A 27,229-nucleotide genomic window follows, 5' to 3' on the forward strand; every position below is an offset into this window, starting at 1 on the left:
GCCTGTTCCTGCTCTCTTGGCAGCCTAGCAAGCTCATAATTGTATGGTTGTGGTCCGTCAACAATTTCCTCAGCGTCCGAAATGTCATTGCAATCCATATTTCCCTGTTGTTTGAATCGACCGCTCTCCCTCGTGCTACGTCACGACTCTCGCCCGTCACGCCCATTTTCAGATGCGGAAGTAAAATTTTCTCACAAAAACGACTCCAGAAGCCACTGTAGCGTATTTATAATTTTTTTTTTAAAGAAAATCTAGTTCCTACATTATTTTTCTATACATTGACTTGTTGGGTCTTCTAACCTGCAAGTTTGGTTTAATATTTTCTAAACCAGTATTTATTTTCAGTTGAATTTTCAAATTTTTTAGGAATTTCTTCAAGAAAACTGTCAAATCATATGTAAATATTACGTAGGGGAGAGCGGGGTATTCTCGTCGCTTGATAAACTTAAGGTTGAGCCTAGTGATGGGAAGTCTGGTTCTTTTCTGCGAACCGGTTCTTTCGGACAGTTCGTTTCAATGTTCAATGTTTCAATGTCAACCAGTTCTTTTACGTCATCACGTAATGACGTCAATTCTATCATCCCGGCGGATAAATATACATTCAAATAAAGGCATTTGTAATCATAACTTCAGTTAAATAATAGTACTCATCGTCATAATCATCTTGGATAGGTTTCTTACATTTACGTTTTGAAAATGAACCCTGTAGTAGGCCTAAGGCGATGCGCAAACGCGGATGTTTTACATGTCTTGAAGTGAATAAACTGGTCTTCATCATTTTTATTTTATTTGTAATTAAATAAACTTACATTTCGCCGAATTTCAAGTCCTTTGTTCACCCGTGCTCATGTATCAGCACAGCACATAGACAGTATAAACATAGCATCAGTTGGTCAAAAGAAAGTTTGGTTCAGAGACGGTGCGATCACGCATGCGCAGTCTCTCCAGCTCGTCGGTTCTCTGTATCGAACGCATCCGAAAGAAACAGTTCTCGGTTCTGTACTGGTGATCCGAGAACTGCTGCAACAACAACCAGTTCTTGACTCAAGAACCGTAGCATGCCTGTGTGTGAGCTGAGAACTACTGAAACCTTACTAGGCTATAGCCTTCAGTCGACAAAACTAAAAACTCGATGCATGTCTCCAGTATGTTTAATACGTTATGTTTAGATTAACACATTATAAACATTACTTTGCACCCTTTAAATCCTTGGCAAGAGTTTGTCAAAAATGTATATCAACTTACTTAGAAATTAAATGATCTGTTCCAGAAAATAATGTTTTAGTAGGCTATAATAATAAATGTTTAGTTTTACAATCCATTCATTGTGTTTCCAATCTTCAAAATAATACGGTGAAAAGGCAGTAGCCTATGTGATAAACATGTTTCTAAAATGTTTTATTTTGTTACACTTATTGATGTTCAATAAAATACTGAAGAAACATGCATTTCGTCCCTCTGACAGAATTGCATGCATGCTCAGCTCATCAGCTCATCGGTTCTCCGTATCGAACGCGTCCGAAAGAAACAGTTCTCGGTTCTGTACTGGTGGTCCGAGAACCGCTGTACCTGTGCGTTCAGTAGTGCGCGCATGCTCAGTGTCAACTGCTCATCACTTCTCTCAGCACAACATGTCTCAGTTCAGTGAACTGTTGGATTTACTGGAGTAACATATATGCCTACTCCGGGATATTGGTTTATTTTGAGTCAAAGGGACTGTCAGGACTCAGGCATGTCCGAAAGTGAGCGACTTTAGTAACTTCTTGTGGATCAGTGCTGACGCAAGACGCAAACTGTTTCGAACGATTCAGTCCGATTTAGTGTACTGGTTCGACCAGTTCACTAAAAAGAACCGGTTCAAAAGAACGATTCGTTCACGAACCGGACATCACTAGTTGAGCCACTGTAGTCTGTTGGACTATTTTAACGATGCATGTGGTGATGTGGTTTCTCCACTGCATGAATATTCATGTGTCGCTTCAGGTTAGCTTTAATAGAGAAACTCTTCCTGCACTGATCACACGTGTGCGGCTTCTCTCCAGTGTGGATCCTCTCATGTCTTTTCAGATTTGCTGACAGACTGAATCTCTTGTCACAGTGTGAACACTTGTAAGGTTTTTCTCCAGTGTGGATCCTCTCATGTTTTTTTAGAGATGATGACATGCTGAATCTCTTGTCACAGTGTGAACACTTGTAAGGTTTTTCTCCAGTGTGGATCATCTCATGTGTTTTCAGATTTGCTGACAGACTGAATCTCTTGTCACAGTGTGAACACTTGTAAGGTTTTTCTCCAGTGTGGATCCTCTCATGTGTTTTCAGATCTGCTGATTGACTGAATCTCTTGTCACAGTGTGAACACTTGTAAGGTTTTTCTCCAGTGTGGATCATCTCATGTGTTTTCAGATGTGCTGACCGACTGAATCTCTTGTCACAGTGTGAACACTTGTAAGGTTTCTCTCCAGTGTGGATCCTCTCATGGTATCTCAGAGATGATGACACACTGAATCTCTTGTCACAGTGTGAACATTTGTAAGGTTTTTCTCCAGTGTGGATCCTCTCATGTGATTTCAGATCTGCTGACTGACTGAATCTCTTGTCACAGTGTGAACACTTGTAAGGTTTCTCTCCAGTGTGGATCATCTCATGTGATTTCAGATCTGCTGATCGACTGAATCTCTTGTCACAGTGTGAACACTTGTAAGGTTTCTCTCCAGTGTGGATCCTCTCATGTGATTTCAGATCTGCTGATCGACTGAATCTCTTGTCACAGTGTGAACACTTGTATGGTTTTTCTCCAGTGTGGATCCTCTCATGTGTTTTCAGATCTGCTGATCGACTGAATCTCTTGTCACAGTGTGAACACTTACAAGGTTTTTCTCCAGTGTGGATCATCTCATGTGTTTTCAGATTTTCTGACTGATTGAATCTCTTGTCACAGTGTGAACACTTGTAAGGTTTTTCTCCAGTGTGAATTCTCTGGTGCTGTTTTAAATTGTACGCTGTAGCAAAAGTCTTCTCACACTCAAAGCACATGTACTCTCTCACTCCAGTGTGAATTTTCTCATGTCTAAGTAAATATTGCAGCCGTGAAAAACTCTTTCCACACACAGAACATGAATGCGGCTTCTCCTTCGTATGAACTGTCAGATGTCTCTTCAGGTTTGATGCACAGAGAAATCTTTTGCCGCATTGATGACATGAGAACGGCTTCACTCCGGTGTGGATCATCATGTGAACATTAAGATATGGTTTGCATGAGAATCTCTTTCCACATTGATCACATGTGAATGGCTTCTCTCCGGTGTGGATCCTCATGTGAGCATTAAGGTGTGATGAATGACTGAAACTCTTCCCACACTGATCACATGTGAACGGCTTCTCTCCAGTGTGGATCATCATGTGACACTCAAGATTACGCTTGTCAAATAAACTCTTTCCACACTGAGTGCAGGTGAAAGATTTCTTGGCTCGTCTTTTCTTTAAAAATGTCTTTTTAGTCTTTGAGCGACTCAAAGGTTTTCCTCCAGGTTTGACATGATGTTCCTCCTTCACTTCACTCAGTTCTTCACTCTCCTCCTTCACTTCACTCAGTTCTTCACTCTCCTCCTTCACTTCACTCAGTTCTTCACTCTCCTCCTCCACTTCACTCAGTTCTTCACTCTCCTCCTTCACTTCAAAAAGGAAAGAAAAAAAATATCACATTTAATTTTCAGTACATCAAAATAATAATAATTAATGAGAGAAATATAAAGTGAAAGGACATGTAAGTGAGCCCTGATGTAATAGTAGAAAGTAGACAACTGTTATAAAATATTATGATAATTTGATGCCTATTTATAAATTGATTATATGTCCTTGAAACTTTGCATGAACGAGGTAAATTTATAATCCTATTATTATCTTTAAAACATTATAGGCACGAATTTCCATGTTTCTTTAGCAAGAACTATTGAATATATTTGATCAATGACACAATTATCTAACATGATATTAAAATTAAAATATACAATAGTGCCATGTTTCGATACCAACTTTGAGATTGATATTTATTTTACTAAAATCGTTTTAATTATTAATGGCCGTTCACACTAGACTTTTCCTTGCACTGACTTCCATTCATGCGCATGTGAAAGTGGGACACCAGAAACACAAGCTCAAGTGAATTACCCTGTGAGAAATAACACAAGCGTTTAGCATTCAAGAGGAGTGGATTGTTTATTTTTACATTTTGAATTATTATTATTTGTTATATGTTGAGCTTGTGTTTGTAAAAAAGACGTCATTTCACGGCCATTGCAGTGTCAAGTCAAGTCAAGTCAACTTTATTTATATAGCGCTTTTCACAATACAGATTGTATCAAAGCAGCTTCACAGTATTAAATAAAATAGTACATCAGTGTTTGTTTCTAGTGTAAAACGTCCACGTTTGGTAATGCTGATCAATAGTATTGTTGATTGATTAATTAAATTAAATATCCCCAAATATCCCCAACTGAGCAAGCCAAAGGCAACAGTGGCAAGGAACCGAAAAACTTCATCAGGTGACCTAATGGAGAAAAAAAAACCTTGGGAGAACCCAGGCTCAGTCGGGGGCCAGTTCTCCTCTGGCGTTTATGAACTAGAGACCGGATTTAACTGTGAGATTAAAAATATTATATAAATGCCTGGCTGAAGAGATGCGTCTTTAATCTGGTTTTAAACTGGGAGAGCGAGTCTGAGCAACGAACAGTATCAGGAAGGCTATTCCAGAGTTTTGGAGCTAAATGTGAAAATGATCTCCCTCCTTTGGTGGATCTGGATATCCTAGGTATGACCAAAAGCCTCGAATTTAGTGATCTTAAAGAGCGCGATGGATTATAGGGCGATAGAAGATCCGTTAAATAAACTGGAGCTAAGCTGTTTAGGGCTTTATAAGTCAGTAGCAATACCTTGTAATTAATACGGAACTTTATAGGTAACCAATGTAGTGATGATAAAATTGGTGTTATATGGTCAAATTTTCTTGATTTAGTAAGAACTCTAGCGGCTGCATTTTGGACTAACTGTAGCTTGTTTATTGAGGATGCAGGACAACCAGCTACTAAAGCATTACAATAATCTAGTCTCGAGGTCATGAACGCATGAACTAACTTTTCTGCATCAGAAACAGATAGCATATTACGTAGCTTAGCAATGTTTCTAAGGTGGAAAAAGGCTGTTTTTGTAACATATGAAATATGATTTTCAAAAGACAGGTTGCAATCTAGTATAACACCCAGGTCTTTTACTGTAGAGGATAAAGTAACAGGACATTCTACTATGTTAAAGTTGTATTGTGAGAGGTTTTGTGGGCGGTTTTTTGAACCGATAAGTATTACCTCTGTCTTGTCTGGATTTAATAAAAGAAAATTGCGCGTCATCCAATCTTTTATATCTTTAACACTCTGTCAATTTGGATAATTTAGCGCTTTCATCCGGCCGTGATGAAATATATATTTGAGTGTCATCAGCATAACAATGGAAACTAATTCCATGTTTCCTTATAATATTTCCAAGTGGCAGCATATATATTGAGAATAATAGAGGGCCTAACACAGATCCTTGCGGCACTCAATAGTTTACTGGAGTTATGATCGATTTTTCTCCATTTAAATAGACAAAATGGTAGCGGTCAGATAGGTATGATCTGAACCAGCTTAATGCTTGTCCTTGAACACCAGTATAATTTTGTAGTCGATCTAAGAGTATTGTGTGATCTATAGTATCGAACGCAGCACTAAGATCAAGTAAAACTAGTAGATTGAGATACAGCCTTGGTCAGAAGCTAAGAGTAAATCATTTGTGATTTTAACAAGCGCAGTTTCAGTGCTATGGTGCGGCCTGAATCCTGACTGAAACTTTTCATAGATGTCATTTTCTTGTAAGAAAGAGCCTAGTTGGGCAGACACAACTTTTTCTAGTATTTTAGACATAAAAGGAAGATTTGAAATGGGTCTATAATTTGCTAGCTTATTTGGGTCTAATTGTGGTTTCTTAATGAGTGGTTTTATAACTGCCAGTTTAAATGTTCTTGGAACATGACCTAAAGATAAAGACGAGTTAATAATATTGAGGAAAGGCTCTTCCACTATAGGTAACACTTCTTTCAGTAGTTTAGTTGGTATAGGATCTAATAAACATGTTGTTGTTTAAGATGAAGTGATAAGTTTATTTAACTCTTTTTGTTCTATAGTTGTAAAGCACTGTAATTGTTCTTGCGGGGTGAGAATTTAGGCTGAATTATAAGGCGCGATTGAGGATTGAACGTTTGCAATTGTGGTTCTGATGTTTTCTATTTTCTCAGTGAAAAAATTCATGAAATCATTACTACTAAACTGTAACGGAATATTTTGTTCAGGTGACGCTTGTTTATTTGTTAGTCTAGCCACGGTGTTAAATAAAAACCTAGGATTGTTTTGGTTATTTTCTATTAGATTGCGGAGGTGCTCAGCCCTGGCCTCTTTTACCCCTTTTCCACCAACAAGAACCGGGTGCTGGTTCAGAGCTAGAGCTATTGCCAGTTCGGAGTTGGTTCGACTGACGAGCTTACTAAGAACCCGTTTGCGTTTCCACCGGCCAGAGAGCCACAACAGAGCTATATCTTACGTCACTGCATACGTATCATGTTGCCCAGCAACGCTAGTGCGGCAGCGCCAAACACAAACACACCAGACTTGTTCGAGATGCATCGGCTTCTCGCAGAACGATCAGCACATGAAATCAAAGCACTGCGAAAGCGATCAAAAAGCACAAGGAGTCGTATGATCTCCAAACACTCCCGAATCTCTGATCGGTCCACGCTGCTCCGATGCATCTCGAACAAGGCATCAACAATAATAGACGTTGCATTTCTATGGATGCTCATGGGTTTGCGAAAATAAATCGGCATCCAAACACGGCGAATCTAACGCGTTCGTGCAGCTCGCCGTAACTTACATAGACGGATATTATAATCGAGCTGCTATTAGCTCGACTAGCTGCTATTTAAAAATGGCGGTCACAAGTTTCTCTTCAGTCTTGTTGGCCACGGTAACCCCGCCCCCAGCCTCTGACGCAAGCGGTTCTTTCTTGGCTCCGTTCTAGACCCTGCAATGATTTGGTGCTACTTAAGAACCAGTTTTACTGGTTCGGAGCTGGTGCTTTGGCGGTGGAAAAACAAAGAACCGATTTGAAACTAGGCTCTGGCTCCGAACCAGCACCAGCTCTGCCTTGGTGGAAAAGGGGTTTTTTAGGGCCTTTTTATAACGTGACATTACTGTCTTTACACGCGATTCTAAAAACCTCTAAATTAGTTTGTTTCCATTTACGCTCTAAATTACGGGTTTCTCTCTTTAGAACACGCGTAGTATTGTTGTACTATGGTGCTTTCATTTTCTCTCTGACCTTTTTTAGTCTAATAGGTGCAACAATATCCAGTGTTCGAGAGAGAATGGTGCTCATAGTGCTGGTTAGTTCCTCTAGTTCATCTGTTTGTTTGGGTTCAGGCAGCAGCTGAGACAGATTAGATAAGCAATTTGAAAAATGATCTATGGTGGATGGAAGGATTGTTCTGCTTAATCGATAACGCGGCGCAGCATGATATATTACAGGGGTACGTAATATGCAAGTTAACATGTAATGGTCAGTGACATCATCACTTTGTGGAATGATATCTATATCGGTTGGATCGGTTCCATGTGATAGAATTAAATCGAGTGTATGATTAAAACGATGAGTTGGTCCGGTAACGTTTTGCTTAACCCCAAAGGAGTTTAATAAATCTATAAACGCAGCCCCTAACGCATAATTTTGATTATCTACGTGTATGTTAAAATCTCCAACAATTAATGCTTTATCGACATTGACCAATAGATCTGAGAGAAAATCTGCAAACTCTTTTAGAAAATCAGCGTAAGGCCCAGGCGGTCTATATACGGTAGCCAAGGCTAAAGATAATAGGGATGTTTTTTTAGCATCTAAGAGCGTAACATTTAGTACAAGTACTTCAAATGAAATAAACTTATAACCCGTTTTCTGAGTAACATTGAGAATATCTCTATAGATTGTTGCAACACCGCCACCACGACCAATCAGATGGGCCTCATGTTTATAGGAGTATCCTGATGGAGTAGACTCATTTAGACCGAAATAATCATTTGGTTTAAGCCAGGTTTCAGTAAGGCAAAGTACATCGAAGCTATTATCTGTGACTAATTCATTTACAATAACTGCCTTAGGTGTGAGAGATCTAATGTTTAGAAGACCTAGCTTTAGAAACTTTAGCACCTAGCTTTAGAAATTGTTTTTGTTTACTAATAGCAACATTTTCTGTTTTAATAACAATTAGATTTTTCCTAGATCCTGCAGTAGATTTATGATTTGATCGCACTAAACGAGGAATAGACACAATTTCTATGCAATATTCAACACTAGTATTTATATCAGTTAATTTGGTGCAGCAGAGACTATGATTTGGACTTTTGGTTACTAGTCAAAAGGTATTTAACATTTTGGAGATGTTATCCGACAGAAGATCCGCTCCGAATCTGCTTGGATGTAAGCCATCGGCACGGAAAAGCCTAGGACGCTCCCAAAACAGATTCCAATTATTTACAAAGAGCAGTTCCTGATCATTGCACCATGACATTAACCATTCATTTAGCGCGAATAATCTACTAAACTTGTCATGTCCTAGTCGGTACGTGGGAAGCGGTCCTGACACAATGATCGTTATATCAGGCGATGTGCTGCGTACCGTATCGATCAGATTCCTGAAGTCTTTCTTCAGAACTTCCGTCTGGCGCAGCCTGATGTCGTTCACTCCCGCGTGCAGAACCACAGTTCTGATATCGTTCAGAATCTCGGGACGTGAGCAGCGATTTCAGAAACACGAGCACCAGGAAAGCAGTGACTGTGCACCTTACTCTTACCTAATGTAACGTGGACGTGCCGAATGATGATTACAGCATCGCGTTCGGTTTCGCGAAGAGGGGAGAAGCGGTTTTGTGTGGATAACTCGAAAACCGGGAGGGTCGGAGAGGGTCTTGGTCTAGACCTGACTCGCGTCTTCCGCTGCGGAAATATCCAGGCTTTGTGGTGGCGTGTTGGAGCCGGAGTGAACGAGACCATGGCTGATCGCGACCTCGGCGCTCGGGACCGATGCTGAGAAACGCACGGAGTAGACTGGCGCTAACTGGCGCTCAAGGTCGAGCAGACAGCGGCACTCAGCTCAGAGCGCAGCCGAGCCCAGGACTCTGATAGTGGGGGACTCGATAATCAGAAACATTAGCGGCAGGGATACAACTACATGCTGCCTTCCACAAGCAACAACTTCTGATGTAAACAGGGAACTTCAGAACATTCTGATGAAACATAAGACTGCAAATCGACTCATCATTCATGTGGGGAAGAATGATATTCATAAAGAGCAGTAAGAACTCCTTAAGAATGATTTCAATTAACTTTTTGAAACACTTAAAAGACTGAAAGTTCAAACATTCATCAGTGGACCACTCCCAGCAAGAGGAACAAACAGGTTTTCACGGTTGCTTGGGCTAAATACATGGCTGCAAAAAACCTGCAATATAAAAGGAGTAAACTTCATTGACAATTTCAATCTTTTCTGGAGTCAGAGACAACTTTTTCATCGGGATGGCCATCATCCAAACAAACTTGGTTCAAGAGTGTTAAAGGACAATTTCTACTTCTCCCTTAATCATCCTTCTGCAGTTTGTGCCAATCCACTCAATCTGAACGGCACACACACACATGGACACAGTATGAATGACCACGGGACTTCACTTCAGCAGAAAAATGGACATGCGGTTGACATATCACACAAGGACAATGATAACATCACTCCGCCACAACAACCTCTGCTCACGGACACAAACTCAGCTGAACCCTGCCCACAGAGAGACATATCAGAACTGCTTGAAGATTCAGCACCCAAGGACGACTTCCTGGAAAGCAGCCAGGGAAGCCAGGACAGCATATCTCAACTTCCTATAACACCAGAGCAACAGCCCCTTTCACCAGACACGCTATCCCTTTTTCCTGCATCGCCACTACTGTGCTTCTCACAGAAAATGGAAGAACTGGTGCATGCTGGAACCAGACTATCCCACTCTTTTGCTGCAAGCCCCCAGATACCAACCAAAAAACGACAGGCACCATTACCACCAAAGCCTGCGGGCCCAGCTCGCCCTCCCCCTCCTGTGAGAGCTCTTCGGCCTCTACCACAACGCCAGGGCCCACACCCTCCTCCATGTACTCGAGGTGAACCAAAAACAACTGATACCAGCTCTCAGTGATGTGTTTTGGGTCCCCGCTCTGATAACAGTAACTTTCTCAAATGTTTACAGAACAAGCGGGAACCCAGTGTGCCTGTATCTTTCTCTATTGCTGTTCTATTACAAGATAGAAAATCTAAGGCCTTCAATAGCCGTGCAGCAAACCTAACTAATCTGGTGCCTATTACACGTCAAAGTAAGATCGATGTAGGGACAAAAAGTAAGACTGTTAAGTTAGCACTTTTAAACATTCGTTCACTTAAAAATAAATCACTTCTAGTCAACAATTTAATAACCACAAACAACCTGGATTTTATGCTTCTAAATGAAACCTGGCTAGAAGACAGCTGCAGTGCAACAATCCTCAATGAAGCAGCCCCTCCTAACTTTACTTTTATGAGTGTCTGCAGAGCTGTTAAGAGAGGTGGGGGTCTAGCTGCTCTTTTTTAAAGATATCTATCAATGTAAGCAAATATAATTTGGGAATTACCCTTCTTTCGAATATCTGGGTATTGTGTTGAAAGGTGATCCACGCATTTTACTTATCATTATTTACAGGCCTCCAAAATACTCTCCAGCCTTCGCTGAGGACTTTACAGAACTGTTATCAACAATTACCTCAGAGTTTGACTGTTTTGCCATTGCAGGAGATTTTAACATTCACATAGCATGTACATGGACCCACACACAATCGTGGACACACTCTAGATTTACTTATCAGTAAGGGTCTAAACATTTCATTAATTGTTATTAAGGATGTAGCACTGTCTGATCATTTCTGTATTTTCTTTGATATATTGATCTCTCCTGCCACTGAAGCTAGATCTGTGTCTGTCAAGAAGAGATGCTTAAATGAGAACACTAGTGTACTATTTATGAAGGCTATATCCTTAACACCAAGCATATCTGCAGACTCTGTTGATTTTCTCCTTGATTCTTTTAACTCAAAAGTTAAAGGTATAATTGATGATATTGCTCCTGTGAAAGTCAGGAAGAAGAGTGGCAGACAAAAAGCACCTTGGAGAAACTCAACAGCAGTGCAAAATATGAAAAGACAATGCAGAAAAGCAGAGCGCATGTGGCGGAAGACAAAACTTGTAGTCCATTATAACATCTACAAAGACAGCCTTCATGCTTTCAATATGTAACTAGGCAAAGCTAGACAGACTTTCTTCTCAAATATTATAAACAGCAATTTAAACAACACACGCACTCTTTTTGCTACTGTAGAGAGACTGACAAACCCTCCAAGCCAGATTCCCAGTGAAATGCTCTCAGACAACAAGTGCAGTGAGTTTGCTTCTTTCTTCTCTGAGAAAATCAGTAATATCAGAAAGGTGATCAGCACATCCTTGAGTTGCACTGAGGTCAGACAGATCAAACCGCCTGAGAAAGTAGTTACTATGTCTGATTTCAAAGAAATTGATGGCAAAATTTTGGAAGAAACCGTACAGCACCTTAAAACATCAACATGTGCTCTTGACACACTTCCCACATCATTTTTCAAAAGTGTGTTAAACAGTTTAGAAGCAGATCTCCTAGAAGTGGTAAATGTCTCACTTCGCTCTAGGAGTTTTCCATACTCCCTGAAAACTGCAGTTGGCAAGCCCCTCCTGAAAAAGAGCAATCTGGATAAGACCATATTAAGCAACTATAGACCGATCTCAAATCTTCCTTTCATAGGCAAGATTATTGAAAAAGTTGTCTTCAATCAGCTGAACAAATTCTTGAGCTTGAATGGATACTTTGACAATTTTCAATCTGGTTTCCGACCGCACCACAGCACAGAGACAGCGCTCATAAAGATAAAAAACAATATTCGCTTAAATACTGATTCAGGCAAATTATCAGTGCTGGTACTACTCGACCTCAGGGCTGCATTTGACACTGTTGATCATAACATACTTCTTGACAGGCTGGAAAACTGGGTGGGGCTTTCTGGGATAGTCCTAAAATGGTTCAGGTCATACTTAGATGGGAGAGGTTATTATGTGAGTATAGGTGACCATAAGTCTGAGTGGACATCCATGACATGCGGAGTACCTCAAGGCTCAATTCTTGCACCACTCCTGTTCAACCTTGTATATGCTCCCAATGAGCCAAATAATGAGAAAGAACCAAATTGCTTACCACAGCTATGCAGACGACACACAGATCTACTTAGCCCTATCGCCTAACGATTACAGCCCCATTGACTCCCTGTGCCAATGCATTGACGAAGTCAACAGTTGGATGTGTCAAAACTTTCTTCAGTTAAACAAAGACAAAACTGAAGTCATTGCGTTTGGAAACAAAGATGAAGTTCTCAAGGTGAACGCATACCTTCACTCTAGGGGTCAAACAACTAAAAATCAAGTCAGGAATCTTGGTGTGACACTAGAGTCAGACCTTAGTTTCAGTAGTCATATCAAAGCGATAACAAAATCAGCATACTATCATCTAAAAAATATTGCAAGAATTAGATGCTTTGTTTCCAGACAAGACTTAGAGAAACTTGTGCATGCTTTCATCACCAGCAGGGTGGATTATTGTAATGGACTCCTCACTGGCCTTCCCAAAAAGACCATAAGACAGTTGCAGCTCATACAGAACGCTGCCGCCAGGATTCTGAGCAGAACCAGAAAATATGAACACATCACACCAGTCCTCAGGTCTTTACACTGGCTCCCAGTTAAATTTAGGATTGATTTTAAAGTATTATTACTGGTATATAAATCATTCAATGGCCTAGGACCTCAATACATTGCAGATATGCTCACTGAATATAAACCCAACAGATCACTAGGAATACCATAGAAATACCAGCTAGAAATACCAAGGGTTCACTCTAAGCATGGCGAGTCCGCTTTTAGCTATTATGCCAGCCGCAGCTGGAACCAGCTTCCAGAGGAGATCAGATGTGCTCCTACAGTAGTCACTTTCAAATCCAGACTCAAAACACTTCTGTTTAGCTGTGCATTTACTGAATGAACACTGTGCCAATGTTCGTCCGACTGTTTGTACTGTATTTTATTTTATTTTTCTAAACTGTTTTAATTATTCTTATTTCTTTTATTATTTTAATTTCTTCTATGTAAAGCACTTTGAATTGCCATTGTGTATGAAATGTGCTATATAAATAAACTTGCCTTGCCTTGCCTAGACGAGGTCAAAGTCAGCGGGTTAGTAACGTTAATCTCTGATTTGTGTGCATCGGCGCGTGATGTTTCAAGAGCTAACCCCTGGTCTATCAGCTCGGCTTTTCTCACTAAAAGGTCGTGGATCTGTTTCTCAACAGCTTCCAGCTCAGACTGCACCGCATGCAGCTCAAATGTGTCCTCACCTGCACCAAAAGGTAGACTACTTACATCTGATATATTCGCCATTTTAACAGATGGACAGTAAGTTAGCAACTACGCTACCAGTGATGCTAACAATATTAATACTAATTTATGACTGAAGTCTTAGATATAATCCGTATTTTTAGTGGTACGGGTGTAGAGAAGACGCACGATAGCCGAAAAATGTTTGTAAGTCAGTGTGGAGAAGACGCGTTCAGCCTTGATCCACGGGAGTAACCTATAGGGGTATCCAGCGTTGGATCACTAATAGGCTTGAAACGCGTCTGCTCAACAGTCCGCGTTGTAACTATGAGGTTTGAGCAGTAGTGCTTCTCAGTGAGGAAAAGTAGAAAATGTTTGTTGTAAGTAAGTTTAAAGAGTAAAATCAAGAATTATAAATCAAATCGATGGAGCTCGACAACAACGCGTTCAGACGCGACGCATGCGCATTCGACAACTGGAATTTGTCTGTAGAAACTTCACAAGCTCAAAGTGTAGAGTGGCCATAACTTCAACTGGCTTTAAATTAACTATTTTATTAGCTTTATCTTTGTCCTACATGTTTCACTCAACCCTGTTACTCCTGACATGATTTTCCTCCTTTTAAAAACAGAGCATTTCTTAATACTGTGATGCATAGGAAGTGACATCATCTGGGCTCTTTCTATTGCATGATGGGAAGACAAGAAAAAACTAGGCTTGATGAGTAAAATCCGTGCAGAACCGATCGCCGGTGATCAGCGCGAGATGCATGCTGGTTAGAAATGTGTCCGAGTCCGCCTTGCTCTGATGTCATGCTGACGTGTGTCTGAAACTCTCGTGAGCGCAAGGCGGCCGTGTCGGATTCTGCAATTGCTCTCCACCAACTGATGATCAAGAGCATGATGGGAAACGACTTGCTGATGACACAGCTCAATGCTCATTGGTTTAAACAACCGTGATGTATTGTTCTCTTTTAAACTGTTTTGATTTTAAAACTCTGATCTCAAGTTTTTGTGTGTATAAATAAGTGCTGTCAAACGATTAAAATATTTAATCGCGATTAATCGCAATTAATCGCACATTTTTTTCTATTCTAAATGTCTCTTGATTTCTTTTTGTCCCATTATTTTTTCTCATTTTAATAAAGATGAACAAAATATATATATAAATAGAATATTCAAAAAGGGTATCCTCAATATACTCGCTTAAATGAATCTCTCACGGCACCACAGTTGCACGCTCACGTTCGACTTGGTTAACAAGTGCCAAATTTGAGTCTGGCCTCCTCCTTTACAGACTCTGCCTCCTCTACGGACATACCATTGCTTTGGTAATTAAATCATCATTCTTTTAATTAGACTTTAACCCTCTGGGGTCTGAGCTGTTTTCTGGGCCCTGGAGGTGTTCTGACATGCTCTGACATTTCTGGTTATTTCTGTTACTTGTGACATTTTCATGGCTAAAGTCTAATTACACTGTATTCAGCACAAACTCTGCTACAATAATATATCAGCAGCATGTGTGTAAAAGTTTGCAGTTTTGAGATAATGACATTTATGCGTGGTTTGTGAAAATACAAAAAAAAATTCTCACTGAAATAAGGCCATGAAATCCCTACTGATTATTTCTTCACAAGACTTTTGAAAATTGTATGACATAGCCTAGAATATTTGCTCTAAAACTATGTGAAAATCACCCTGACTGCTCATTCAGAGAAGACAATATATTGATTTAAAATTTTTACGACGTGTTTTGTGTGAGAAAGCTCTATGCGAGAGCTCATTAATATGTATGGCTTTTCTCACCTGAGAAAGACAGAACCTCCCCTAACGGCCCTATTAGGAGCTATCAGGCCCCTGTCATTCTGAGCAACCTTGCACAATACTGTAAATGAGGAGATTTAAAAAAGAATGGCTTTTATATTGTTTGGATTTATTTACACAACATAATCCCAATAGACACAACAAATGGCAAAAAAGCACTTATTGAAAGACAGAGACATTTGTGCCATTCCTAAAAACATTGTACATACCTTTCATTTCCAAGGTGTTTGATTTTCACTTTACCATGTTCATGTTCCAGAGACTCATGTGAATGTTGAAGTCGGCAGGACTCAGTGGCATCTGGGCCCTGAAAAAAAAGTGAACATACTGATATCAAGAGAAAGGCCTGCACGATTTTGGAAATAAATATTAGATTTTTCTGGTTAAAATTGCTTTTTAAAATTCACAAAATACACACACACATACACACACACACACAAATGTTTCCAACAATATACAATATAATGAACACCAGGTTTGTTGTGCCTTGTAGGCATAAGCTATGCGCAGTGCTGGGTAAAATAATAATAACAATAGATAGCAGTATAAATCTTCCAAAATATTTCAGTAACAACCAAGCTAGAGAAAAATATATTGATTATCATGTTACTTCAAATGTTTCCATTCGTTATGATGATATGAAATGAGATAATAGTAAAAACATGAAGCCGTTTGGTGTGTTTTGCTTTTCAAATTTTCAAATGATACATTCAAACGCGATCGCGCCGCAAAATCTGATACATTCAAACGCGATCGCGCTGCAAAATCTGATACATTCAAACGCAATCGCGCTCAAATATAAAACATTATGGTTACCATACATATCTACGTTTGACCAGATATCCACAAAGTCAAAATATTATAATATTCCCCATATATCTAGCAACAGTTCAACTGCAATGTGACATTTATGCAACAATAACAAACTAATATGTAAAAATTTCTTACCTTAAATCTTTCTTGTCTTCAAATCACGTTCTTCTTCTTCTGAGGTAGCCTAAATCCAATGTAAGCTCTGGTGCGTCTTTCAAACTCGACGAAAAGTGAAGTGAAGTGTTTTGGTGTTTTGTTGTTGAGGTAACGAACGCGTTCGCGTTCCATGTGGAGATTTGCATGTGAATATCTTTTACGCGAGTAGGCGTGGCCAAATTAACTGTAATGAGCAAGCGTTTGAGAAGCTGGACATCTTGTTGGTTTTATACAAATTACTTAAACAGAAAATATTTGTTTTCGTTTTGAACCCGATCATTTAAAAGTACACACTTAAATGTTTATAAAGGTGTATGGCTCATAAATGTGTGACAAGTATTCGCTGAGTTTTGTTTCAGTTTATAGACGTGCTCAAGAAAAAAAGTTCACCGCGACGGAGAGGCAGAACGCACACCCTGTCTATTTTCTTTATTTTACAAAAGCACAATGTTTTGATTTGATTGTAAGTGGACACATACAAAAGTAGAAATATCACAGATCATTTTTATATTTTTCTTTTTTCTGTATTCGAGGGTGGGAGACATATAAGCCTGAAAAAAGTTTTTATTTTTTACTTCAAATATTAAGCATAAAAAATATTGAGTTGTGTTGTACTGGCTCTTGCATTTCCCACAATATATGTGGTCTTTAAGATTTTTTATTTTAAAATGGATTTATTCACCAATTTGTTGCATTCATGCCTAAAAATGTCATATGGTGTGACATAAAAGTTATTCTATATAAAATGAAAATGGGATATACTCTCCCTAAGTAACTAACTTCAACATAAATTGTTTTCATTACTATCTTAAGATTTAACATTTCTTTTGTGCAGATTCATTAGATTTTGTATTGTTTTTCTAAATCATCATGCAAAGTAAGTCATCTCTCCTCAACCTTTCCAGATATTTTAGATTAATTATGTTAAACCCAGTTATAAATCTATGAAAATGCTTGTGACTCTTGCTGATACTATTTCTCTTGTGTTCCGTTGACTTTTTAATGATTTATAATTAAGAAAGTATTTTTACTGGCACAATTCTGAATGTCACACGAAATGATATAGTGTCACGCTATATGATGAACTGCACCACTCCACAATTTGTCAATGCAAAAAACTGTATTTTATTTGCATTCAACATTCAATTAATTCAATTTAGTTAACATTAATCAAAACATTAATCAAAAACTTTTAAAATTATAAGAAACTCATAAATATGAATAAATCAAACATCATCTCACTTCAAGAACATTAAATTAAGTATAAAATTGAAAAGAAATACATTAATTGTATAGGTAATTTAATGTTCACTATTATCATTGAATATGTTTTGAATAGTTATTTATTTATCATTAAAAAAGGTGTGTGTAATATTGTGTGACAAATATATCATATGGTGTGACTTAGAAAAACAGTCACACCATATGATACAGTGTCACACCATATGACGTTTTGTTCAGTTAAGGTAATCTCTTGGTTAACTAAAAACAGCTAGCTTATACTTAGCATGTAAATTGCCACATGGCAGGAATGATTTTTAAGAATTAATAAGTAAAATTTGTATAAAAGTGTTTTATTTTTATGTAAATAATGTCACACCATAAGACACAAAACATTGACCACTAGTGAGCATATCAGATACAGAGCTTTTTAATAAAAAATTAAAAAGCCAGAACTCAACTCTTGACCTTGCAAACCACTCCAGAGATGACACTGCAACTTCCTGGTTGAGTGTGGACCTCTTCATCATAATGATGTCCAAATTATTGCCCGTTCAAAATATAGATTGCAGTGTCACACCATATGACACCCATTTTACGGACAAAATGTATTTTGCCAGAACTTGCTTTAAAATCATACACAGACATGTTGAAATGGCCTAATTCTGTTACTTAAAGTGTAAATCAATCAATTATTTATACTTTGCTGACATATATTGTCGTATTAGTAAGGTCACACATATCCCGGACAGTCACACTGAGAGTTCCCCTACGTTACCTAGACAGCAAACATCCCGTTAAGAGAGAAGAGATTAAGAAAGGACATTTTGGGTACTAAAAAAGCTACTGTTCTAATTTCTACAGATTCGAGCACCCATTAATTGAAAGCGTTTTTACCCATGGGCAGCATCGTTTCTACTGTCTGAGGAGATTGTTGACAGCTGTTATTTGCACATGCACCAGCGGGTGGCACATGTGAGTCATTACTGGCAATAGAACCAGGAACTACTGTATAATCAAGCAGCGCTTAATATAGTGATGCCAAAAAAAACTGATTTATTTAGTTTTAAATGAAACCATTGTAATCCTGAAAGTATTCCCCCTTTTTTTCAAAATCTAACTATAATCAGATTACTACGTTTTTTGACGTAACTGTAACGAATTACAGTTACTGGATTTTTGTATCCTGATTACATAACGCCATTACATGTATTCCGTTACTCCCCAACCCTGCACACTAACATTCTCACTTGGAGCAAATAATCTCTCACAAATTACATTTTGAAATATTTTAAAATAAGATTTTAAATTGTAATACTATTTCACAACGTTACAAGTTTTACTGTATTTTTGATCAAACAAATTCAGCTTTGGTGAGCATGAGCTCTTTATGAAAAAAAAATGTGTTCCTTTGTGCACTGGCTAAGGAGCATGAGTCAAACTGAAAAAATAAAACCAAAGTTTTTCTGAGGTAATGTGTTATGTAATCTTATTAAAATGGATTTCATAAAATTGTTATTGAAAAAAGTATAGTTTGGAACCGGTATCGAAATCAAGGTATCGGTATCGGAATTTTTTGAACAATACCTAGCCCTAATGGACCCTGTCCTGAGGCCTTCCCATAGAATAGGGCACTGGAACATTTTTTCAAAAAGGCCCGTAAAATAAAATGTTCAAAGGGTGCAAAATCTGTGGAGTCTGTGGAGCAGTCATAGAAAGTGTCGCAATGGCATAGCAATGTAGCAATAGCAATGTCTTTAAGTTATCTAACACTAAGTGTTGACAATGGAAATGTGTATATGTGTCAATAAAAATATATGATATATTTAACCCTTTTGTTGTGCCTTAATCACCCCCCACTACACCCCACCACCCCACCGCAAATATAATCTAATTCTGTGGGAAACACTGGTTTCTAACATGAATGTTCTTCAGCCTCATGAATGAATGGAGAATAAACACCAACCTCTATGTTCTCCAGGATCTTCAGTGTGTTTCATTCTGCAGGGTTCTGGATCACTCATGTTCTCTCTGTCCTCTTTAAGAAACTCAGTCTTTGCAGATTTCAGCTCTTCCTGATGCTCGTCTTCACTTGTAGCTGATGGGAATTTACAGCATTTATTGGAGAATTACTGTGGGAGGAGCTTCACTGATGATGTCTTCCAGTGTGGGAGGAGCTTCACTGATGATGTATTCCAGTGTGGGAGGAGCTGATCTGCCAAAATCAAAAATATAAATTACTGAGTTTGTTTTTATAATAAATGACACTTCTAAGCATTTACGCCTGTCCATCTATTTATCGTACAGTAACTGATGCCAATTCATTATTTTTCATTATTTTTATTACTAATCCTAACATTATTCATGCTTCTTCATTAAAATACAGGTATCTAGAACTAAAGAAAATAATATAAATAATTTAAATTCTTCCAAATATAAATAATGTTAAGGAAAACAGTTAAAAGCATAAAGACAGAAATAAACGTATAGTAGCCAACAAATCCCCTCAGTCTGCTGACACCAATGAAATGAGCTTTAAGTGTCAATTTACAGGAGATCTGAAGACATCAGCATAATAAATGAGGTGAAAACAGGAACTATTGTCATGAAATAAAGAGTGTTTTCAGCAGATCTGTTAATATTGATGAGCCTCAGACTATCAACACTCATTCAACAAGCCATTCAGGATCATCAGCAGATCATCTCACTTTATTCTGAGTGTTTGCTGTTAGAAACACATTATTTGAGTCAGGATACATGACAAAAGCCTGTAAAACTGCTCTACTGAAAGACAATACTGTTATTTCTCACAATATAACCACCAAAATAAGATATAAATCACCAATAATAAAACTAAATAATTAAATAAATAACTTCTTCAGGCAAATAACTACAACACCATAATATGTGAATCTAAATATAGTTTGACTTTATAATAACTATTAATTGCAATAAAGTAATTCCATCATTAACATGTTACATATTCGTACAGAAACTGACAATGATCATAAAACTCTTAAAAAATGAAGAAAATGTAATGTTTCCTGTGTAAAACTTCATTAATATTTATCTATATTCCCATGCATGTATATATTTGATATTTCCCACATTCATTACTTATACAGGGGCAATTTAAAGTGTCTACATCGATTTTAATAAGTAAATGTAATCTGCCAAAGATAAATGTGGACAAAGAAATAATGAAAACGGCAACAGCAACACTTGAGATCGATTCCCATCAATCCCCCTCACAGACCTCAAACTTTAACTTGACTTTAACTTTTTTAACTTTAACAGTTCTCACTCCAAACATCGAGTCAATCACACAAACGAACACAAACTCGCTCAGGTCTGAATGAACTCAACATGTTCTCCTCATGCTCGCTGCTGCACTAAATGTTTATTTCAGAAGGAAGACGCCAGAAAAGACGCACAAGTATCGCTGTGATCGATGAAAACACTACAGAAATGAGCCTGTCGCTTAATCAAACCGTATTAGTGTGTGTGATGGTTGAGTAAATATGAGAAATACCGTGAACTGCTCTCCTCGCCTCAGAAGACTCGACACTGAAACTGAGGGAAGAGAGACGGCGCGAGCGAGCGGTGACGTCATCGGCCTCCAAAGCACTCGGCCATGCGCGTACGGGACGGTAGGGGAAGACTCATGAATATTAATTAGGAAAGTCATCCCTGATTGGTCTTAACCCCAGTGACGGGTAGGTTTAGGGCGGGGCTAGGGGTAGATCGTCAGACCCCCAGTGGCGGGTAGGTTTAGGGGTGGGGTTAGGGGTAGGTCGTCGGACCAATCAGGGATGACTTTCCTAATTAATATTCATGAGTCTTCCCCTACCATCCTGGGAAAAAAAATATCGCGTACGGGACACCCCCGCAGCCAATCAGGGCCACGCAGATTCAGCTTTACTATTATTTTAGAACTGAAGTGACTCCAGTTACTAAAGGTGAAAGGAACTTTTTCAAGTGAAGCACAAAATAGTCAGAATAAGCAGAGGAGGATCACCTCCATCCAGTCTGAAGAGTTTTGGCCTGTAAAGTCCGGCTCAGTTTATTCTGTAGTGTCCTAAGACAAATAGTAAAGGCATGTTGGCAAGGGCGTAGATTTGGTTTGAACATGGGGGGGGGGGGGGGGGGGGGGGTATGTTTGGGTATGCCTCCTGATGCCTCATGTGATCATGGTATAAATACCTTCATGTGATCATGGTATAAATATTGGGGGGTTGGGGGTTGTAATGCTTAAATATTGGGGGGGTTGTAATGCTTAAATATTGGGGGGGTTATCCCCCCCCCAACCCCCCCACATATTACGCCCCTGCATGTCGGTAGATTAGCACCTGTAGAATTTCCTTTTGTTGAAACCCCAGATAAAAGTAGAAAGCTTCTATTAAAGGAGTCATAATGTAGAAATTTCACTTTTCCACGAGAATCAATGTATGTTATGATTGCATAATGATTATACACTGGCCGGGAAGCCGATATTTAAAAGTGAAGCGTTTGTTTACCTCGGGGTTTGTAAAATAGGCCACGTGCACGCGCACGAAAAAACGAGATTTTGATTTCTTCCCCTTCTTGACGTCAAGACGGGGGAGGATATACCAAATATGGACACCGCAAACCTATGCCGCGGGAAGCCCGCCCCTCTCCCCCTCTCCCCCTCAGATTCAGTTTAGTTGACTCGAGAAAGATGGAGAAATCGAGTGCACACCTGAGATGCTCTGTGGGTGACTGCCACAAACAACATGCAAATGTGTTTTATCTACCAAAAACGGACGAAACTATCAGGGAACAGTGGATGAAATTCATTTTTAATGACGCTGTCCCAACAACTCTTTCAAGTGGCGTATCGTTAGGTGTGTGTGCTAAACATTTTACACCGGAATCTTTTACAAATTTGGGGCAGTATCAGGCGAACTTGGCCTCGAAGCTCCGTTTGGGAAAAGGTGCCATCCCAACCATCAGGGACTTGCCAGAAATTGAAAAGGTAAGACTGTGTTTTTATTGCTCTACTGTGGTTAACAAATAGCAGCTAACTGCTAATGCGGCTATTGTATGTAACGTTACCTTCGAGGTAAACACGGGGAATGGACTCTACGAATGCTAGCCACATCTTTCCACTTTGTTTTACACTAGCAGCTACAGTAGTGACGGTACAGGAGTCCATGCTCAGTGGCTAAAACTGTTTAAATGCAAGTATGAAAACAATATACCACTAAACATTATTAGCCAAACTCATGCAAAACATGCAGTTTGAAAATAGCTTTCAGTTAGTGGGGCTTCTGTAAGAATGTATCTGGCAATGATGTATTTTTTCTTTTTTCTTTGGTTGTGATTACAATTTCACTAACAATAAGTACCGTCACATTTATTGAGCTATTGCAGTATTTTGTCTATGTTTTTGTACCGCTTGGAAGTAGTAAAATACATTCCTGCAACCAATCAACGCGCCCCTCATTTACATTATTATAATGACCGTCCACGACAGCCAAAACATCGCATCAGATCTCGCGAGACAATAATGCCTTTAGAAATAAGGGTCTGAGGGGCTCTGTGTTGATTTTTTTTCCACTTTTCTTTTTTAGAAGTGCCTAAAATACTATAATAGAGCATTTGGGTATCCAAGGTAACACAACATTATGACTCCTTTAAGTTTAAAGTTTAGATCCATGAGGCAGTTCGACTAGCACATTTCCTTACTAAAGAAAAAACACTGAAATAAAAATACTTCTACAGAAGACTGTTCTCATAACTTCTGCTTTATTCTACTAAAAGCTACTAATTACATCTTCAACAGTGTAATAAGATTACTATACATATTTTTTTAGAATAAAAAGTAATTAAATTACAGTAATTAACTAGATGTACCGCATCGCGGTACAAAATATGACCGCCGCTCAGGCCTGCACTGGCTTTCCACAAAAAGAAATGACGTGGAGTAATTTGGCTGTATTGCGTGTTTATGTATATACCTAAAAAAAGTAATAGTATGTGCATGTCTGTCTGTGTGTGTGTGTGTGTGTGTGTGTGTGTGTATGTGTGTGTCTGTGTGTGTGTGTGTGTGTGTGTGTACATGTGTGCGCGTGTGTGTTTGTGTGTGTGTGTCTGTGCATGTGGATTTGTATGTGTGTGTATGGGTGTGTGTCTGTGCGTGTGGATGTCAGTGTGTGTGCATGCTTGCGTTTGTTTGTATTCCTGCATGTGTGTGTGTGACAGTATCATCCTAAACCAGCAACCCTTCGCTCAACAGCACCATCTACAGGCCGATGAGTGTACAGTCACTAAATGTGCACATAAATGAATTTATTTTATACCCCCCCATGGATGAAATTCTACAAAACTTAGCAGAGGATACCCCCAGAGGATGTCAAGTTAATCATACACATGAAATATGGTGCAGTTCTGAACATCTCCACTGAAGATAGGGGCGATTAAAGCAGAATAATATTGCATTTTCATTTTTTATGGGAGGGGCGCAAATCACAAATGAGTGATTATGGGCTAGGTTGATGTGGGCCCTTAAGAGCAACATACCATAACAATTTCTTCATCCTCGGTGCCACGGTTCAGGTAGTTATTTAGGAAAAACTGCATTTTTTTGGGTTAAGGGGGGCCCAGCGCGCGGGGGGGGAGTGGCCCCCGGGGACCAAATGAAATTTTTCCGTAGAAGTCTAGTGGGGCTACATGGCCAACAAATTTCATGTTCCCCGGTGTTTCGGTGTCCCTGGTATCGTTGACGAAAAATTTACGGGGGCCCCAGCGCAGGGGGGGGGAGTGGCCTCCGGGGACCAAACGAAATTTTTCCGTAAAAGTCTAGTAGACCAACATACCATAAAAATTTCTTCATCCTCGGTGCCACGGTTCAGGTAGTTATTTAGGAAAAACTGCATTTTTTTGGTTTTGGGGGGGCCCAGCGCGGGGGGGGAGTGGCCCCCGGGGACCAAACGAAATTTTTCCTTAGAAGTCTAGTGGGGCTACATGCCCACCAAATTTCATGTTCCCCGGTGTTTCGGTGTCCCTGGTATGGTTGACGAAAAATTTACGGGGGCCCCAGCGCGGGGGGGGAAGTGGCCCCCGGGGACCAAATGAAATTTTTCCGTAAAAGTCTAGTAGACCAACATACCACAAAAATGTCTTCATCCTCGGTGCCACGGTTCAGGTAGTTATTTAGGAAAAACTGCATTTTTTGGGGTTTGGGGGGGCCCAGCGCGGGGGGGGAGTGTCCCCCGGGGACCAAACGAAATTTTTCCTTAGAAGTCTAGTGGGGCTACAAATTTCATGTTCCCCGGTGTTTCGGTGTCCCTGGTATCGTTGACGAAAAATTTAAGGGGGCCCCAGCGCGGGGGGGAAGTGGCCCCCGGGGACCAAACGAAATTTTTCCGTAAAAGTCTAGTAGACCAACATACCATAAAATTTTCTTCATCCTCGGTGCCACGGTTCAGGTATTTATTTAGGAAAAACTGCATTTTTTGGGGTTTGGGGGGGCCCAGCGCGGGGGGGAGTGGCCCCCGGGGACCAAACGAAATTTTTCCTTAGAAGTCTAGTGGGGCTACATGCCCACCAAATTTCATGTTCCCCGGTGCTTCGGTGTCCCTGGTATCGTTGACGAAAAATTCAGTAAGGTGACAAAAAAAAAAAAAAAAAAAACCTTTGACAATCCCTATATGACCGCTTTCGCTAGCTACGCTAGCGGCGGTCATAATAAATTAGTTAGTACTGCATTACACCTAACACTGATTACGCAATTATGCTGATAGACCACATCCTGTAATGTATTTTAATGACTATTTAATATTACTTTGGCATGTTGCCAGGGGCAGATCTAGAAAAATATTCATGGGGTGGCGAGATGGGGGGCAGGAATTTTGAGGGGTGGCAACATATAGCAGACGTATATACTGTATTTTAGTGTTGTCAGGGTACCAAAATTTCAGTATTTGGTACTAGGGCTGGGCGATATGGACCAAAAGTCATATCCCGATATATTTAGGCTGAATATCGATATACGATATATATCCCGATATTTTTTCTGCAAAGTGAGAGCAAATGTTCAGTCAAAGTCAAAGCCAAATATGACATGTTAAAAGTAGTTTTATTGAAACCGGCTATTTCAGTGAACAGTTGCAAATCAAATGAATAAATAATAAACAGGTTTCTTCACTGTTAATGAAAAATTCATTGTTCTTGTGTTTATTCATTTAAACTTGTTGATTTCATTTAACTATGTGTAGTAGCATCTGACCATGTGCTTCTGTGAGGGTTTTCTAACAGCTGAAGAAGGGACAGGAAGACAGGGTAATAAAAAATAAAATAGTTAAGAAACCAGGGGGGTTAAGAAACCAGTCCAAACCAGCTATGATAGAAGGTATCTTTTCTGTAAAAATTACACTAACCAAGGAGGGTGTGGTTAAGATGTTGGGGGCCTGTATAAAATGTCTCAGTTTTTATTATGTCTCCGGGATTGTTTGCTTACAAGCTGGGTAGCTGCGGTATTGTAACGAATCCTCAGAGAATAAACCTCTCTTCTTTATTACAATTTTGCCTCTTGAGTGTTCCTTACACCTGTGATGCTGTTTTTCCCAGTGAGATAAAAATTGCTATTACATTCACCTTAGGGCTGCACGATTATGACAAAAATCATAATTGCCGATTATTCCCTTCGAATTGTTATTTGCGATTTATTAATTATGATTATCAAAGTTTACATTGAATATATATAAACAAATTTTGTGTAAACATGTTATATTTTGCCTATATATATATATACACACACACATACACACACACACACACACACACATACATATATATATATATATATATATATATATATATATATATACATACATTTCCCCTTTACTTAACATGAATTGTAAGAATATGACTAATAGTAAAGACTAGTACTAATAAATAAACATTATGCTAAAGCTATTAAATAGCAGTCCCAAACTAGTTTTTGTTAATGCAATGTTGGTATGAGCCACTACAGTCATTTAAAAATATAAAAAACAACACAAAGAAAAATAGTGGCATTTTGGGGTTAATATGGAAACGACAGTTACCATGGTGAATACACAATATTAACAAGAACTGTTAATGAAACATGGAAACTGCTCCTGGTGAATAGAATGAAAATCATCCCTGCATTACTTTTATTTTGTGTAATTTACAACGTAACGGCGTTGCATGCTCGCAGTAACGGCTGACAGGACAAGAAAGTCAGTTTTTCTGAGGTGAAAGACTTTATTTCAGCGTACACTTATGTCACTGCCTGGTTCCTATTGTGCTGGGTTTTCTGAAGTAGTCATGATTCGCCTCTCATAACATAACATGCTCTAAACACGCACGCAGAGTGGAAAAGGAGGAGCGGAGGCGCGGGGAGCAGAGCGCAAATTTGAACTATATCGATATATGCAATATGGTCTAATTTCATATCGCATTTAAAAATATATCGATATATTTTTTTATAACGATATATCGCCCAGCCCTAATTGGTACCAATACCAGTGAAAATCCATGGTTCTCGGAACCAATTTCGGTACCAAAGCTAAATTTAGATTAAATTTACATATATTAAAGTGTATATCACGGTGTAACGGTCACCAGCTGGAGTGCC

At 39.1% G+C, this 27,229-nt stretch overlaps 1 protein-coding gene across 1 annotated transcript; it reads right to left on the reverse strand.

The window, feature by feature from the left end:
• Nucleotides 1–766: 766 nt before the first annotated feature.
• Nucleotides 767–21,248, reverse strand: LOC311301980 (uncharacterized protein). Its single transcript, XM_084427454.1, has 3 exons — nt 21,137–21,248; nt 19,571–19,819; nt 767–3,671 (listed from the first exon to the last, which is right to left on the reverse strand). Exons 2-3 carry the CDS (start codon nt 19,626–19,628, stop codon nt 1,924–1,926), a joined length of 1,806 nt encoding a protein of 601 aa, XP_084283580.1. The 5' UTR covers nt 19,629–19,819; nt 21,137–21,248; the 3' UTR covers nt 767–1,923.
• Between the last annotated feature and the right edge of the window lie 5,981 nt (nt 21,249–27,229).

The sequence above is a fragment of the Rutilus rutilus genome (assembly GCF_951802725.1).
Source record: "Rutilus rutilus genome assembly, chromosome: 1".
In the NCBI taxonomy this organism is placed as follows: Eukaryota; Metazoa; Chordata; class Actinopteri; order Cypriniformes; family Leuciscidae; genus Rutilus; species Rutilus rutilus.